The sequence below is a fragment of the Magallana gigas genome, chromosome 8, assembly GCF_963853765.1.
Source record: "Magallana gigas chromosome 8, xbMagGiga1.1, whole genome shotgun sequence".
Taxonomy (NCBI): Eukaryota; Metazoa; Mollusca; class Bivalvia; order Ostreida; family Ostreidae; genus Magallana; species Magallana gigas.
The window spans coordinates 16,963,089-16,978,351 of NC_088860.1; the positions used below are offsets into that span (position 1 = coordinate 16,963,089).

The 15,263-nt window shown below is 33.2% G+C and overlaps 2 protein-coding genes across 4 annotated transcripts in view; one reads left to right on the forward strand and one right to left on the reverse strand.

Moving 5' to 3' along the window:
• The first annotated feature begins 3,533 nt into the window (after positions 1-3,533).
• Positions 3,534-6,422, forward strand: LOC136270933 (uncharacterized). Of its 2 annotated transcripts, XM_066069945.1 has the most exons (5): positions 3,536-3,892; positions 4,930-4,991; positions 5,213-5,401; positions 5,524-5,897; positions 6,021-6,420. In XM_066069945.1, the coding sequence occupies exons 1-5, from the start codon at positions 3,792-3,794 to the stop codon at positions 6,147-6,149; spliced, it is 855 nt and encodes a 284-aa protein (XP_065926017.1). In that variant the 5' UTR covers positions 3,536-3,791; the 3' UTR covers positions 6,150-6,420. The 2 variants fall into 2 exon arrangements, with proteins under 2 accessions (XP_065926016.1, XP_065926017.1); XM_066069944.1 differs by having other exon boundaries at positions 3,534-3,892; positions 5,524-6,422.
• A 5,709-nt stretch (positions 6,423-12,131) lies between these two features.
• Positions 12,132-15,263, reverse strand: part of LOC105347839 (uncharacterized) — a 58,505-nt gene continuing 55,373 nt past the window's right edge. For both annotated transcript variants that reach the window (XM_066068388.1, XM_034472613.2), the window contains one exon: positions 12,132-14,842. In XM_066068388.1, coding sequence (XP_065924460.1) covers positions 14,549-14,842 — 294 coding nt within the window. In that variant the 3' untranslated portion in view covers positions 12,132-14,548. The remainder of the gene's footprint in view (positions 14,843-15,263) is intronic.

A 15,263-nucleotide genomic window follows, 5' to 3' on the forward strand; every position in this document is an offset into this window, starting at 1 on the left:
GTTTCCTGCCCTCCATAATAAAGTAGATACCATTTGTTTTCTTACTGCTAGCTTTCGAACTCTTCTTTCTTGCAATTTTTGTCCTTTTCACACCGTGTGCCAGCTCTCCTTATGAAGGGTGTTAACCTGTATCGTCTTTGTGTTACCAAGATAAGATATTCGTCATGGCAGCTTACACGCAGGCTCATCGGTTAACCCCCCCCCCCTTTTGAAGATTGCCTGGATATTGCAGGGTATTATACAATAGTCGTAAAAGAAATGCTGATTGTAAAAGAAATACAGTCCTGTATTGGTACTTTTCCATAGTTTCGGCCATGTAATGATGCTTTGTGGAAAGTCTCCCCCCCCCCCTTGCTCACCAAGTTCTGCAGCCTGTGATCTTTTGACTTCTTAAACCTCTCTTCTTACCTCTCTTTGAACCATACTCTATCTCTCTGTCTTGTCAGGCTTTGCCCACTGCTAAAAGTCTGACACAACCCGTTCCCTGCCTGTGAATTTGCTGCCGAATATGTGTCTTAAGGTATCTCACTCCTCATGTTTTGATTTCATTGCGCAGATGATCATTATATTTGAAATGAATATGATTTTATTTATTTAATCATCACAGATAGATTATTATTTCATAATTACACAACATTCATAAAGAAAATCCATTTGAATTCAAGAAACAAACAAGTTTTTTGGGGAACTATTTTTTCGTGCGGAGGGTTTTTTAGACGAAAATGACAGAAACAAGCAATTTTATGAAATTTCAATAGACTTTTCTTTTTATTATACTTTATTCATTATTCACATTTTTAACATTTGATAGGTTTGTAACATATTTTATAGGTTCTGTGTGACATGTACAAAATCAAATCTTGAGAATGTGATAGCCGTTTAGCATAAAATCATGCAAATATATAGAACATGTCTGAATTTTTTTAGGCCAAATTTTGCGAGAATTTTACCTTTGAAGCCCTATATCTAAAATTTGACATCACTGACCCCCATGTTATATTATGTCAAAATGATACTGAATACATATCTAGGCAAACTGGATTAATCTTATAAAATTCTTGATATTCAAAAAGTTTTTATTTCAAATCAAATTGTAACTATTGTAGAAATTGTCTATTTTAAGTGCAAAAAGGTCACCAAAAAAATATATGCAGCTTCGTACAATTTTTTTGCGTAATCCCTCTATTCAGTGTGACCATTGTGCATAATTAAAAACAATATTTGAAGAAATAAGTTTGCTTAATCAAAAATACTGACAACAAATCCTAATCAGGATGAAATTGCATTTTAGGTGCGGAAAGGTCAAATTAAATAGGCCATAACTCAAAGGGATGGATACTGACCCCCCATTATCTTTGTATTTTTTAAGTATGTTTTGTCTACAGATTTCAATGATATACTTCTCAAGAAAATCTTGATACAACAATATTGAGGAGTGGGATACCTTAATTCTAGCATGCTCCCTTCTTGCTTTATTGATGTCATGGCAGACCACTTACGACCTGGCCTTGTCTAGACTATTGCGTCTTTCATTTGTTGGACACGTGGGTTTTCTGTGGGTACTCCGGCTTCCTCCCACATCAATGACCCCACTCGCGCTAACATCCGTGCCAACGAGATATATCAATATAAGTTGTAGAACTTGTTTTTCAATTGTTGTAAAATAAATATAGTCCAGGTTTCAGTTTTTCAGTTCTTAAACACGAAGTACCTAGTGGTGCTCCTTTTTTGGTGATAACGCATTTTTTTATTAGCCAAGAGAACTTCGTATTTCTTTAATGTTGTATATGAAGTAAATCTGTTTCGATGTTTCTTAACAATGAATTTATTAAATCATCATGATCAACATCAGTTTGTTCTAAATCAAAACTATGAGAGGAGTCTCATATATAACAAGCATTCTGAGAGTATTGCATAAGCAATACACGTCCCCTAGCGGTTTGTATTATTCTACGAAAGCTTCGAAGTTTACATCTTTTTCAAAACTATTATATACGAGATGTTATGCTTTAATCGGCGATAAAAGAACAAAAGAAATTCAAACTACATAGTTGATATGGAAATTAGATAAAAAAAATTGGTAAAATAATCCTCTTTATTTTATCTTCTGTAATTTCATACAATCCATTAAGTATTTGCAGGTAGAAATTTGTGTAAACAATGCACTGTTATGCAGAATATTATTTCTTACCGTCTTCTGTACCCCGAATCAACAGACCAACCCGCTAACGAACCCGATTGTAATAATTTAAAAAACCCTGTCGAATAAATTTACAACACAATGCTTAAAGGTATCACACCGGTAATCGGCCAATCAAAATGAACTTAGTCAATTGTAGTTCCATATATACTTCAGAATAATTTTTTTCCTTGACTGCATTTTTACATTTTCCTTTACTCAGTTTTAAAAATTTGTGTACCACTGAGTTGGATATTTCATGTATTTTGTTAGGTGATGATCTTTTTTCACAGGGACTACTTCTTTCAGGGCACATGCAGCAGCTTCCTGGGGAGTGTGCAGTCTGTTTACATACAAATGGAAAACACGTGGTTTTGAGGGTAGACCTGTTTGGAGCTAGATATTTTGAAAAAATGCAGTATCGCTTGCCCATTTTATGGTGTTAGCTGATGAGATAGGTAACAAATAACATTTCCTCCGAATATTTTGTCATGAGGAATACAAACTGATTTTTAAGAATTGTTTCCCCTCTATAGTGCTATATAGTGAAAACAATTACCGGTGTGATACCTTAACACTATTTTACAGAACTTATTTGTTTGTTACAAACAATAAAAGGAATGGTAGAAGTAATGCGCGATATTATTTCTGACTATATATATATATATCTTTTCTTGTTTATTCAATACACACCGAACCCGATAACGAACCCGAACATTAAAAAATTGGAATATAAAAAATTAATTTTCTCGAAAATATGTCAACCAGACGCTACAAAAGTGTAAACCTGATCTGTAGTTTGACCTTTTTAAGCTGTTCAGCAAATTTCATTTTATTCCTCAAACGCATAAAGAAAAAAGTGTGGAAAACTGAAGTGGGACAGACAGACGGACGGACGGACGGACAGACGGACGCAGAGGAAAGCTATAGTCCTCCCCGGTGAAACCGGTAGGGGACTAATAATGATATAGATATGGATAATTCTGTAACTTTTAAGAACATTCCTCCTATTGTTTTTTTTGGTCATATACAAAATAGCAAAATTATGTGTTAATAATATGGTTTCAATCGTCTTCACCTCGTAATGATCTGAAGGGATTTTACCTTTCTTTCAGTATACATGTAATACTATGATTTCAGCATCTTCTGGCTTTAAAAGGGTGTTGACTTGGAGTATCGTATCTCATCCTATAAGAAATTCGTATATTCTATTTAGTGCAGCTTCATTTAAAAAAAATAAGAAAAATGTAATCAAGCCAAACAAAGTCTGCTCCTCCAACCGAACATACTTGGCTCTCTGGATATAAGATCTTGAAAAGTTTGTAATAATTCGTTAATCGAAGATCAGTTTCTTGCCTTATTATCAAGTAGAGACTGTGAACATATTCAGATATCAAAAAAAAAATTTAGGAGGAATGCTTTAATAATTAAAATGTTGTATATTAATATAATTAAATTATTTTATTTTTTGCGTTTTATTTCCTGGAATTTGGATTAAGAGAGTGTATTTAATAATTTTTATAACATTCTGATGATATTATTTAATCGGGTATAGATCAGTATTATAGCCGTCGACAAAATAGGCTCATATAAGGAAAAATAGTGTTACATAATGATAATCATGAGAAATTGCCATGAACTGGTAAAAAATCATTGTACCTATCTTCTCATGATTGTGTTCCAAATCCGCCTTGTAAACTCTCTATGCCAAAGGTAAGTATATAACATTATTAAACGTGTTACGACATGAGCTGTGTCCGTACAAGCCTTTGCCGAGAATGGTACCGTAGATTTTTGATTTTTTTTTTAGTTTTGGCGGGTTTTAATGCATTGATTGCGCATCCTGTATCAGAAATCTTTAATTTACATTCCCATTTTATTTCACATTTCTTTTTTGAAGATTGTAATGGTTGTGTATAGCTCCTGGCATAACCAAATTACAATATTTCCAGTTCAAATAAATATATCTGCCTATGAATCTGAGTATTTTTGAACTGCATTCGAATCATTATCAAAAGTGTCCAGCTTATTTCTTGGAAATCTTATAAGAAATCTAAATCTATGTTAAATAATGTATATTTTATTAAAAATTTTCTGATTTTATATTGCTGTGGACAACATGTATATGCGTGGACTATTTCATGATTGATAATTTTTAAGCTACTTTTAAAGCATACACGGACGGGATTTAAATCCGCCCCAAAAAGGTGTAGCAACCTTCCTAATATAAAAGAGTTGGTATTTTCTCAATGTAACGTACTTGTTAACAATACCGATGTTTATCGTTCTTTTTGTCAATTCAAATTAAATAAATAAAATAAATAAATTGATAAAGATTTCGAGAGAATGTAAACATAAACAGTATATTGTATCTTAGTCTATATCAATCATTGGGATATAAAAGAAGCAAGCATTGCAAAAAATAATCCACTGGCGCTATTAAAATCTAAAAATATGTTCTACATTCATTTCTAAATACTAATAAATACCTATTAATGAGCCTCGAGAGAACGCATTTCGTGGTTTATGTAAATATGTGTCTATAGTTATATGTGATAGCAAATTTACAGTATACAGAATAAAGTCTAAGTCTACATCTACAGGTCAAATGTCAGTTTTGATTTCTTAGAACTTAGAAATGAAAAACAGATGAAAACCAGAATTGTCAAACAGCGTGGAAATTAAAACAAAACCCAGATCAATTACTTCAGCTTCTTTCTCTTATCACATATGTTTCATAACTTTTTCAGTTACCCCAGCTTAAGGTGTTGTCCAGATTCTGTTTGGGACGATGAGCAAAACAAGTGTGTCGGTGAGTACAAACTATTACTATGTGAACACGAGTAAACGATCAGAATATTTTAAAATGTCGTTTCAGAAAATAGAAATCATTGATATAGAATTTTGAAATTAATGTGCATTATAACAACAAAATATATTGTATGCAAAATGTTAAATTCATTTTTAAATAATGACAAAAATCAATACTTTCAGCTACTTACTGCTAGTACATTCTGATTTTGAAAAATCCAGGTTGCCAAACAGGATATCTGGGTCCAAACTGCGCCAAAGTGTGTAGTCCTCCAAATTACGGGAAAAGATGTCAGTTCACGTGTACCTGTAAAGGAGCTGAAACATGTCACCCATCATTTGGTTGCGTCTTACCGACAACAACAATAACAATACCAACAACAGCTACCTCTGTAAAAACAACAACTGAAGGTATGTATTATCAGTGTGATGCATGATTGTCGTGTAGATGTTCTACGTAGGCTATACATGGACTGTTTTCTTAGAAAATTCTTATTTTTTTATTTACATTTAATGTTTTTATCATTTATTAGAAAACATAGAAAATACAAGAAATACCGGAACAACAAAATCTGGAATTAAAGCAGCGTTTGTTACAAGAGAAACAACAGTTACAGCAAATGTAGTCATAGACATAATCTTTACTTCAAGTCTGCAAAATCGGAAGTTCATGGAAACCAGTAATTTATATAATGATACCTCCTACATAGATACTTCAATATTGTTTGGAATATTGATGCTCTGTGGGTTGTTCGTCGTATTGTTTGCTGTTTTTGTTGGAACACAGATTCGAAACAAATGCTTTAAGAGAAACAATTCAACATCTCAAAGCAGTTATGGAGTATATTTAAAACCGCATAACCTTTACAATGCAGACCAATCGTTGGAGTCAGAAATTTTGCCTCAGGTAAACATCAATCTTCGAAACACGGATTCTCTTTATACTGTCGTTGATAATTATCATGTTCATGCCTCTAACAAACTAATTGATCCACATCCGTGTCAATCAAACATCAACGTTAATTTACAGGCGGAAGAGACATCGGAACACAACAAAACATGGCCAAAGTACATTGAGGTTGTTGCTTCACCGACGAATAGCACCTGCTGTGATCCTGGGGCCGAGTTCTCATCGGCTACATATGTTCCTATGACCTAATGTATTTTCTCAACATGTCAACAGGTACCTGATTTCGGCTGAAATGTCTGACACAAACAGAGAGAAAGTAACTTTGAGTAAAAGAGTACTACTACCAAACGCATGTAGACAACCATAAAAGAAACTTTTCAAACCTAACACACTTTGAATAGTTCACATTTAATGTCTGTTTCAAAGTATATGTTGCATAACTAATTGTTTTAATTCTTTTTTTTTTTTTATCTTATTCTGAAGTGCAATTGCAAATCCCAAGCTCATGGTGTTTTTTTTTGCAAATTCATTTACCTTTTCTGTTGAAAAAATAAATGATGAAACCAAGCTCTCTCACATATGTTCTACTATGTTTATTTGATGAAATTAAAAATGATAAAACAAAAACTATCAACAATCACAAAAATCCATATAGCGAAATACAAATTCATAATAAAGGAACACGGACCTCTATTAAGATACAGGTGAGATCAGGTGCCTAGGAGAAGTAAGCATCTACTGCCGACCAATCGCACTCGCTGTGTGTCAAGATCATGAAAAATGGAAGAAACCGTAGTCAGTTTGGTGTATAAATAATCATGGTCTATTAAGTATGAAAAACGTCAGTCAGAATGCGTCCTAATGAAACATTGTACTTGCTGACAAGGTCATTGTATCGACCATAGAAATTGCATAAAGATGATTTTAATTGAGGTTTTTTATATTCTTGTTCCAATTTTGATAGTAGCTGGTCTCTTTTAAGAAATTGTTCGTACGTAGAGTATGTTCTTGCACAACGAAAAAGCTAATAGACAGAAACCCCATAAGCAGTTGATAATGATATATTGCTGCATAAGTAAGAGAATTTGACGATGGAAAAATTAAAATCATCACGTTTATCATATAGTTTTGTAGCTAGGTTACCACTAACGTCTTTTTCTAGTAAAATATCAAAATATGAAACAGATGTCTCAGAATCTGTGGTACCTTTAATTTCAAGCTCAATGGGACATACCGAGTTAACATAAAAGTGAAAGTAGCTCTTGTTAGTGGATAAAAATCAATAATACATGTATATCTAAATGTCGAAGAGTGTTTTATTCTTTTCTTGGACAAGCTTTTGAATAAATTCTGCTTTATATAAATATTAAACAACTCAGTCAACAGAGGATCACAGTTTGTGCCCTTAGGAATTCCGACTGATTGTTGGAAGACAAGGTCTCAAAACACTATATGATAGATGTTGTCTATCAGAAATTGAAGCATCTTTTTAATGTCAACTTCAGAGTACTTGTGTGTGTAATCAGAATGTTTTTTAACAAAATAATTTTGTAGATTTCCAATAACAAGGTAAGAAAATATACAAGTTCCATTTTTATTGAACAAACAACTGTCGATGATATCAAAAGGCCTAGATTTTAATTTTGTCGGTAGAAATGGTTGTATAAAGCGTTGAGAAATCATACGTTTTGATGTTATTATTTTAGTAAGATTTTGTAACCTCAATGTTTCTAATAATTCTTAGAGTTTCTAAGTATTTACATCTGATTCATAATAACACTTTTGGAATATATTGTTGCACAGTACTCTTGAAGTTTCTCCTTCACTACTGTAAGAATTTTAGTATAGAGTAAAGAAATAGGCTTTGTAGCATATTTACTGGTATCTTTGTTTGTAAGGATATTTGTGAAGCTTTGACACTACTGAATGCAAGAGAAGGTTTTGCTCAATTTCATTTTCCCTGATTAGTAGGAGATGGCTTGGACACAAGTAACCCTTTGAGTCATATAATTGTCAGGATATTAAACAAGAGGCCCATGGGCCACATCGCTCACCTGAGGAACAATAGGTATGATAAAGTCAGCTTAATGGAGTCATAATACAATATATCTGGACAATGTACAATAATACATGTAGATCCTGTATAAATAAAGTCCATTTTTACCCCTGATATTCTTATGTTTATAATCATTAGTCCCGTTTCTAACAGGATGATTTTATAGTCATATCATATGTTGAGTATTGCAGTTCTCAAAACTCCTTAACAATAGTTTATATATGGGATATAAAGCTATGTCAAACTCTGAACCTTCTTGTGAGGCCAAAGAATTGTCCTCGGGCCAAAGTCTTAACAGTTATAAAGAATCATCTGGCTGATTAGTTTCTGAGAAGAAGATTTTTAAAGAATTACTTTATATATTCCTTTGTTAAACTTTGACCCCCCATTGTGGCCCCACCCTACCCTCGGGGTCATGATTTTCACAACTTTGTATCTACACTACCCGAGGATGCTTTCACACAAGTGTCAGCTTTCCTGGCTGATTAGTTTCTGAGTAGATGATTTTTAAAGATTACCTCTATATATTCCTATGTAAAACTTCGACCCCCCCCCCCCCATTGTGGCCCCACCCTACCCTCGGGGGTCATAATTTTCACAACTTTGTATCTACACTACCTGAGGATGCTTCCATACAAGTGTCAGCTTTCCTGGCTGATTAGTTTGTGAGAAGAAGATTTTGAAAGATTTACACTATATATTCCTATGTAAAACTTTGACACCCCCCCCCCCCATTGTGGCCTCACCTTACCCCCGGGGGTCATTATTATCACAACTTTAAATTTACACTACCTGAGGATGCTTTCACATCAGTTTCAGCTTTCCTGGTCTTATGGTTCATGAGAAGAAGATTTTTGAAAATTTCTCGAAATTTTTTTTATAAATTCCTAATTATCTCCCTTTGCAAAAGAGCGTGGTCCTTAATTTTCACAACGTTGAATCCCCTAACGCTAAGGATGCTTTGTGCAAAGTTTGGTTGATATTGGCCCAGTGGTTCTTGAGAAGATGTTGAGAATATGAAAAGTTTACAGACAGACGGACAGACAGACGGACGACAGACAAAATGTGATCAGCTTTTAGCTCAGGTGAGCTAAAGAATCTATGTTCCTAATTTAACTGTAGATTACAGATTCTTTTTTTTAAACTATAATACCACTAGTTCAAAACTGTAAAAATAGCCCGTAATCGCGAGTTTTACCACTATCCGGATCACAGCGAAAAAAGTAAAAGTATATTTATTTACATGTATATATGATGTGCCAATATCAAAAAGGAAGTAATCTGAGGTTTGGCCAGTCCGTGTTAGCTACTATGTAATCTCATCCTTGGATTAAAGGTTTTATTTCCTCGTGCCATTCTCAGTTGTTTTATTTAATTCAAAACCTGTTTCATAGTCTTGTGATTTGTTTATTTAATGATCTAGCAGCTCTGAAATCTTATTCTATTGTGAATATTAAAACAGAATTTGTAAATACTTAAAATAAATATATTCAAAATATCTTAAAGAATTCATAACAAAATATAAACAGGTTGTAGGTTGATTTTTAAAGTTTTGATAACATTAAACAAAATTTTGAAGCAATTTTTAAAATAATCAGATAATGTATTTGTGTTTAAAACAAATATGTTCAAATATGAAGGAATGTTGTAACTATTGAATTGTTATCATATAGTTTTAAAATACACGTTATGTGATAAAAACATTATTTATTTTTTTGGAAAGTTTACTAATGTATTTGTCTTTATATTTGTTTTTAAAAAGTAATTATAATTGATACCAATTTCCAAATGAATGGTCAATAACCAAATCAGAATGATTTTTAAAAATATTTTTAAAAATCACACTTAATTTTAATATTTCTATTATTTTAGTTGACTGCGTAAAATCTATATCAAATTCCATTTCTTTTAAATTGACCGCCCAACTCAATTTCTATAAAATTAATCTCCAGCAAACAACAAAAAAAGTTGGTCTCATGTTAAGTACACACATTACGAAGAGTTACAGAATCAAACTTTGTTTTAAGGATTTTTTTTTAATCTACAGTACCTAAGTGTACATTTGATCACTGAAGGAGAACCATAAATAAGACAAATAAAAAAATATATGCTTTTTGTAAAAGTGAAGATTATTTTGACTTTTAAAAAAATTTCTATTCTTCAAATTAACTTTAACTCGACGCATTTGTGGCCATTCAGGCCTTTGATTTTTTCTAAGGAATCATGGTTTGATCCAATTTTAATCTGCACAAACCCTGCTTTCGCACAAGTTACTGCTTTTTTTTACTAAAAACTTTCCCAAAATATTTTTAAAACTTTTCTCAAAAATATATCCCCAATTGTGGCCCCGCCAAACCACAAAGGACCATGATGTTAACAAACTTGAATATACACTATCTGAGGGTGCCTCCACTCCAAATTGAGCTTTCCTCGCCTAATAGTTTGTGAGAAGATTTTTAAAGATTTTCTCTATATATTCCAAAGTAAAAATCCACCCCCATTATGGCCCCACCCTACCCCAGGGACTATAATTTAAACAAATTTTAATCTACACTATCCAAGGATGCTTCCACACAAGTTAAAGCTTTCCTGGCCAAATAGTTTATAAGAAAAAGATTTTTAAAGATTTCTTCTTTACATTCTTATGTAAAAATTCATCCCCCCATTGTGGCCCTGCCCTACTCCCGTGGACCATGATTTGAACAAACTTGAATCTACACTATATGAGGATGCTTTCACACAATTTTTTGCTTTTCTGGCCGAATAGTTTTTAAGAAGAAGATTTTTAAAGATTTTCTCTATATATTCTTATGTAAAAATTTACCCCCCCCCCCCATTGTGGCCCGCCCTACCCCTGGGGACCATGAATTAAACAAAATTGTATCTACACTATCTGAGGATGCTTCCATACAAGTTTAAGCATTCCTGGCCAAATAGTTTTAAGAGAAGATTTTTAAAGATTTTCTATAAACATTCTTATGTAAAAATTCATCCCCCTTTGTGGCTTCGCCACTTGAGCTTTCAGCTCAGGTGAGCAAAAAGCACATCAAATACATTTTTCGTTTAATTTCCGTCAAAGTCTATCTGCATAAGGTGGTCTTTTGCAGTTGGCGTGTTTTGTCCCCTTGTGGAGTAAGTTCTTTTGCCATGTCTTCTTAATGTTTATAAAATAATTTATTATGTACGTTGTATGAAGTTAGTGAACATGACATGCAGATAAAAATTATATACAACATTTTTAGAATACGGTTATTTGTTCATAACAAATATCGTATAAACACTGGAAAAATTAATATTCTTCTCAAACGTGTTGTGTGTGTGTGTGTGTCATAGAGAGTAGAGAGAATACGATGCCCCTGTGAATAAACGGTTAGCCACAACAACTAGAACTGTCCTAATGCGACTAATTCCCTCGCAAAGTTTACAAATAGGGCAAAAGTGAATTTCCGTAATTAAAGTAACTAAAATAATTGAATCATAAAAATTTGTGACATGATTCTTCTAAATATCATTTTGTGAAAAAAATACGTTTCTTTTAATAATATAATTTATCAATCACTAGATTTTGACCCGTACGTGCACGGGTTGACATTGCATATCGGACATTTACGAAATAGGTACATCGACACACCTTATTATTGACATTTATATAACAAGGATACAATTAAGCCTACAAAAATGTTATTAATTTCACTGCACTTTCCATAGTTTGAATAATCTAACTGTGTCTCGGGAAAGGCCCTCAACACAGATAGAATGCCTCCCTTATACCCGTAATGTAGCAGAAAATTGCAGAATCGCTCCGGAACGATTTAGGAGAAAGCTAATGAATTTGCCTTGAAAATAACAGTCAAATTCATAACAAAAACCTTTTTGAGACTGCAAATACCTTTCAACTAAAAAGGTAAAGGAAGAATTCAACACATTTTCACCAACGTACACATATTTTCTTGGTAAAACTGGGTCCGTAGGACATTATTCATTTTAACGATAAAACATATTCTATCTTCACTCTCTTAACAAATATAATGTAACTTTTTTGCATGTTATCAAATATTTTTTGTCATCACGAAGACAAATGTAAGTACTTAGTTGAAATGTATATTTGTTATTTTACACTTTCTCTCATAAGAAATCATTAATATATATGAACAGAATATATAGCAAAAGTCCAATGAAAATTTACTCGTTTATTCATGCAGATGTGATATTGTGGAAACATAAACTAAAGATCCCGTTAGCTTGAATGTATTGCACAAGCGCAAGATTGTAAAATCCAAAATATCCAGGTGATTTCCGGGATTTTTTTTTTTTAGGAATTTTCGTTGATTATTAAAGCTGCTTGGTCTGATTTTAAATCAAATTTTATGCACGCTTTTAAACGATGGTTAACTTATGCTAAGCATATGTATAATAATAGACATTGCAGTAGTTTTTCCAGTCAATTAAGCCAAATTTCAATGAAGAAAATACGTACACAATTTGCTAACCAAAAAAACTACATAAAAGGGTACCGCCTTAATTCGCCTCATGTTGAAATTCACCCCTGACGACGGGACGGGTATGGTTATATTACGACTTTGACAACGTTTTAAATAAAGGTCGAAATTATCAGACAAATTACAAATAAACATGTACACGTTTTGTTCGCTAATATTTCTGAAGTTTGCTTTCTTTACAATCGATGCATAGCATGCCGGTTGAATAACCCCGATTGTTCGGGGGACGAAGCCAAACGATTTCCTTTTCTAAACATTCCCGTGATGCATTTTGGTTTGTTTTTTCGTTTGCCCAAAAATAAATAATTTTATCTCCATTGAATATTTCTAACTATGAACGGAGACTGATCCTGCTGGCGTAAATAGGAGAAAGTCGATAACTTTTTAAGATAAATAATTTATTTAGAAAAAAAATTGATACTGTTATAACGAAAAAATCGGACCAAGCAGCTTTAATTAGCAAAGCTTAACGGAGAAAAAATAAAAACAAAATAGTATTTTTCAAGTACCAATGATGTTTAAAATACATAAAACAAAAGACAGTATTCTTCTGATTTCTCGGTATTAAAGACCAAAAATTCGAGTCTATTATTTTAATATAGTAGTATAGATTTCTTTATAATAATATAAAATTTTGGTTAATATTGAACAATGTAATCTACAATTTTTAATTTTTTCCCTAAACACATTCTCCATTTAAACCATGGCCGAGGTTATTGCCACCTTGGGACATATCAATTCAGCAACACTCGTCTTTGACGTTCTTATTAGCTCCTAAAATTTATCATTGAAAAACAAATATTTTGCATTGAGATGGAATACTTATAAAACATATATTTCATTATGAAATAAGGACAAAAAAACCATCAGGATAAGTATTAAGAACATAAATGGCTAACGACATGCATATGAACACTCCAATAAATTGTAAAAATTTCGGGACTACTAGTCCCTTCCTCTGAAGACAGAAAAGTAAATTACATGGAATAGATTAGAAAACATAATCTAGCACTACAACTAACATACCAAATAACTAGAAACAGCTACTACATCATGTGTAGTTTTGTATTACAATTCTGGGAAAGAGTTGGTCATGCATGCGGCCAATTGCTCTGAAGTAATCAATTAAATATCAACTTCACGCCTGGATAAGTCAATTAAGCTACCGTAATTCAAAAATTGATGTCCGAGTTTACAATGGAAAATTCAAACACTAGATGTTAAGTCCTATGGCGCATTGGTTTTAATGTTGATGTTTTGCATGTTGCATACCGACACTTCAAACTAAACAAGAGATGTTTGTGAAACACCCCCCCCCCCCTTGGAAACACCCAAAGAAAATGAACGTAAAACGTTTATCCTCTGCGAAGAAAATGAGCGGAAACTGCAAATAACTGGAACTTTTCTACGTCTAAGGGCCATAACTCTGTCGAAAATTGCTCGACCGTACCCAATATCGAACTTGACCTAGATATCATCATGATAAACCTGTATACCAAACTTCATTTCAATATGTTCATCCTCTACAAAGAATATGAGCGGAAACTGCAAATAACTGGAATTTTTCTACGTCCAAGGGCCATAACTCTGTCGAAAATTGCTCGACCGTACCCAATATCGAACTTGACCTAGATGGTATCATGATAAACCTGTATACAAAATTTCATTTCAATATGTTCATCCTCTACAAAGAAAATGAGCGGAAACTGCAAATAACTGGAATTTTTCTACGTCCAAAGGCCATAACTCTGTCGAAAATTGCTCGATCGTACCCAATATCGAACTTGACCTAGATAGTATCATGATAAACCTGTGTACAAAATTTCATTTCAATATGTTCATCCTCTGCAAAGAATATGAGCGGAAAGTGTTGGTGGACCGACAGACAGCAGCAAAGCAATATGCCCTCTTTTCTTCGAAGGGGGGCATAAAAAACACCAAATGCGGTGTGATTTGAAATACTCCAAATGACTGTATGTGTACAATTTGACGACATAAATTTGACCACATAAATTTGCTTTTTAAAAGTGCAAATATTTTTTTCCTTTTGGTTTGCAACTGGTGATAAAAAATACAAAGATGTCTATCAATCCTCATCCAACCCTACATTTCAAATTATTATATTTTTCTTTTACATCTCCATATAATTTGTACAATTCCGCTAATTTCTTCTCTCTAGAAATATGTGGCCGTCTAGTACGCACATCACTAAGATGATAAGATTCTGATAGAATGTCGATGTTAGCCTCAACTTCATTTAATCCTTCTTCTATTGCATCGAGGAGTCCAGGAGAGAGAAATTTATCAACATCCTTCCTCAATTTTGCAACATCCCAGAGTAATTTCTCAGTTTGAACCATCAAATCGTCTAATTTTTTAATAAATGGCTGGAAAGAGAAAATAAAAATATGGCAAATGGTTTTATTGCTATAAAAACAAGCATTCTGAGAGTATTGCATAAGCAATACACGTCCCCTACCGGTTTGTGGAAATTGTGAAAACAATGCACTGTTATGCAGAATATCGAACCCGAACATTAAAAAATTGGAACATAAAAAATTAATTTGCTCAAAAATATGTCAACCAGACGCTTCAAAAGTGTAAACTTGATCTGTAGTTTGACATTTTCAAGCTGTTCAGCAAATTTCATATTATTCCTTAAACGCACAAAGAAAAATTAAAGTGTGGAAAACTGAAGTGGGACAGACAGACAGACGGACGGACGGACGGACAGACGGACGGACAGAAGGACTGATGGACGCAGAGGAAAGCCATAGTCCCCTTTGGTGAAAAGCGGTAGGGGACTAA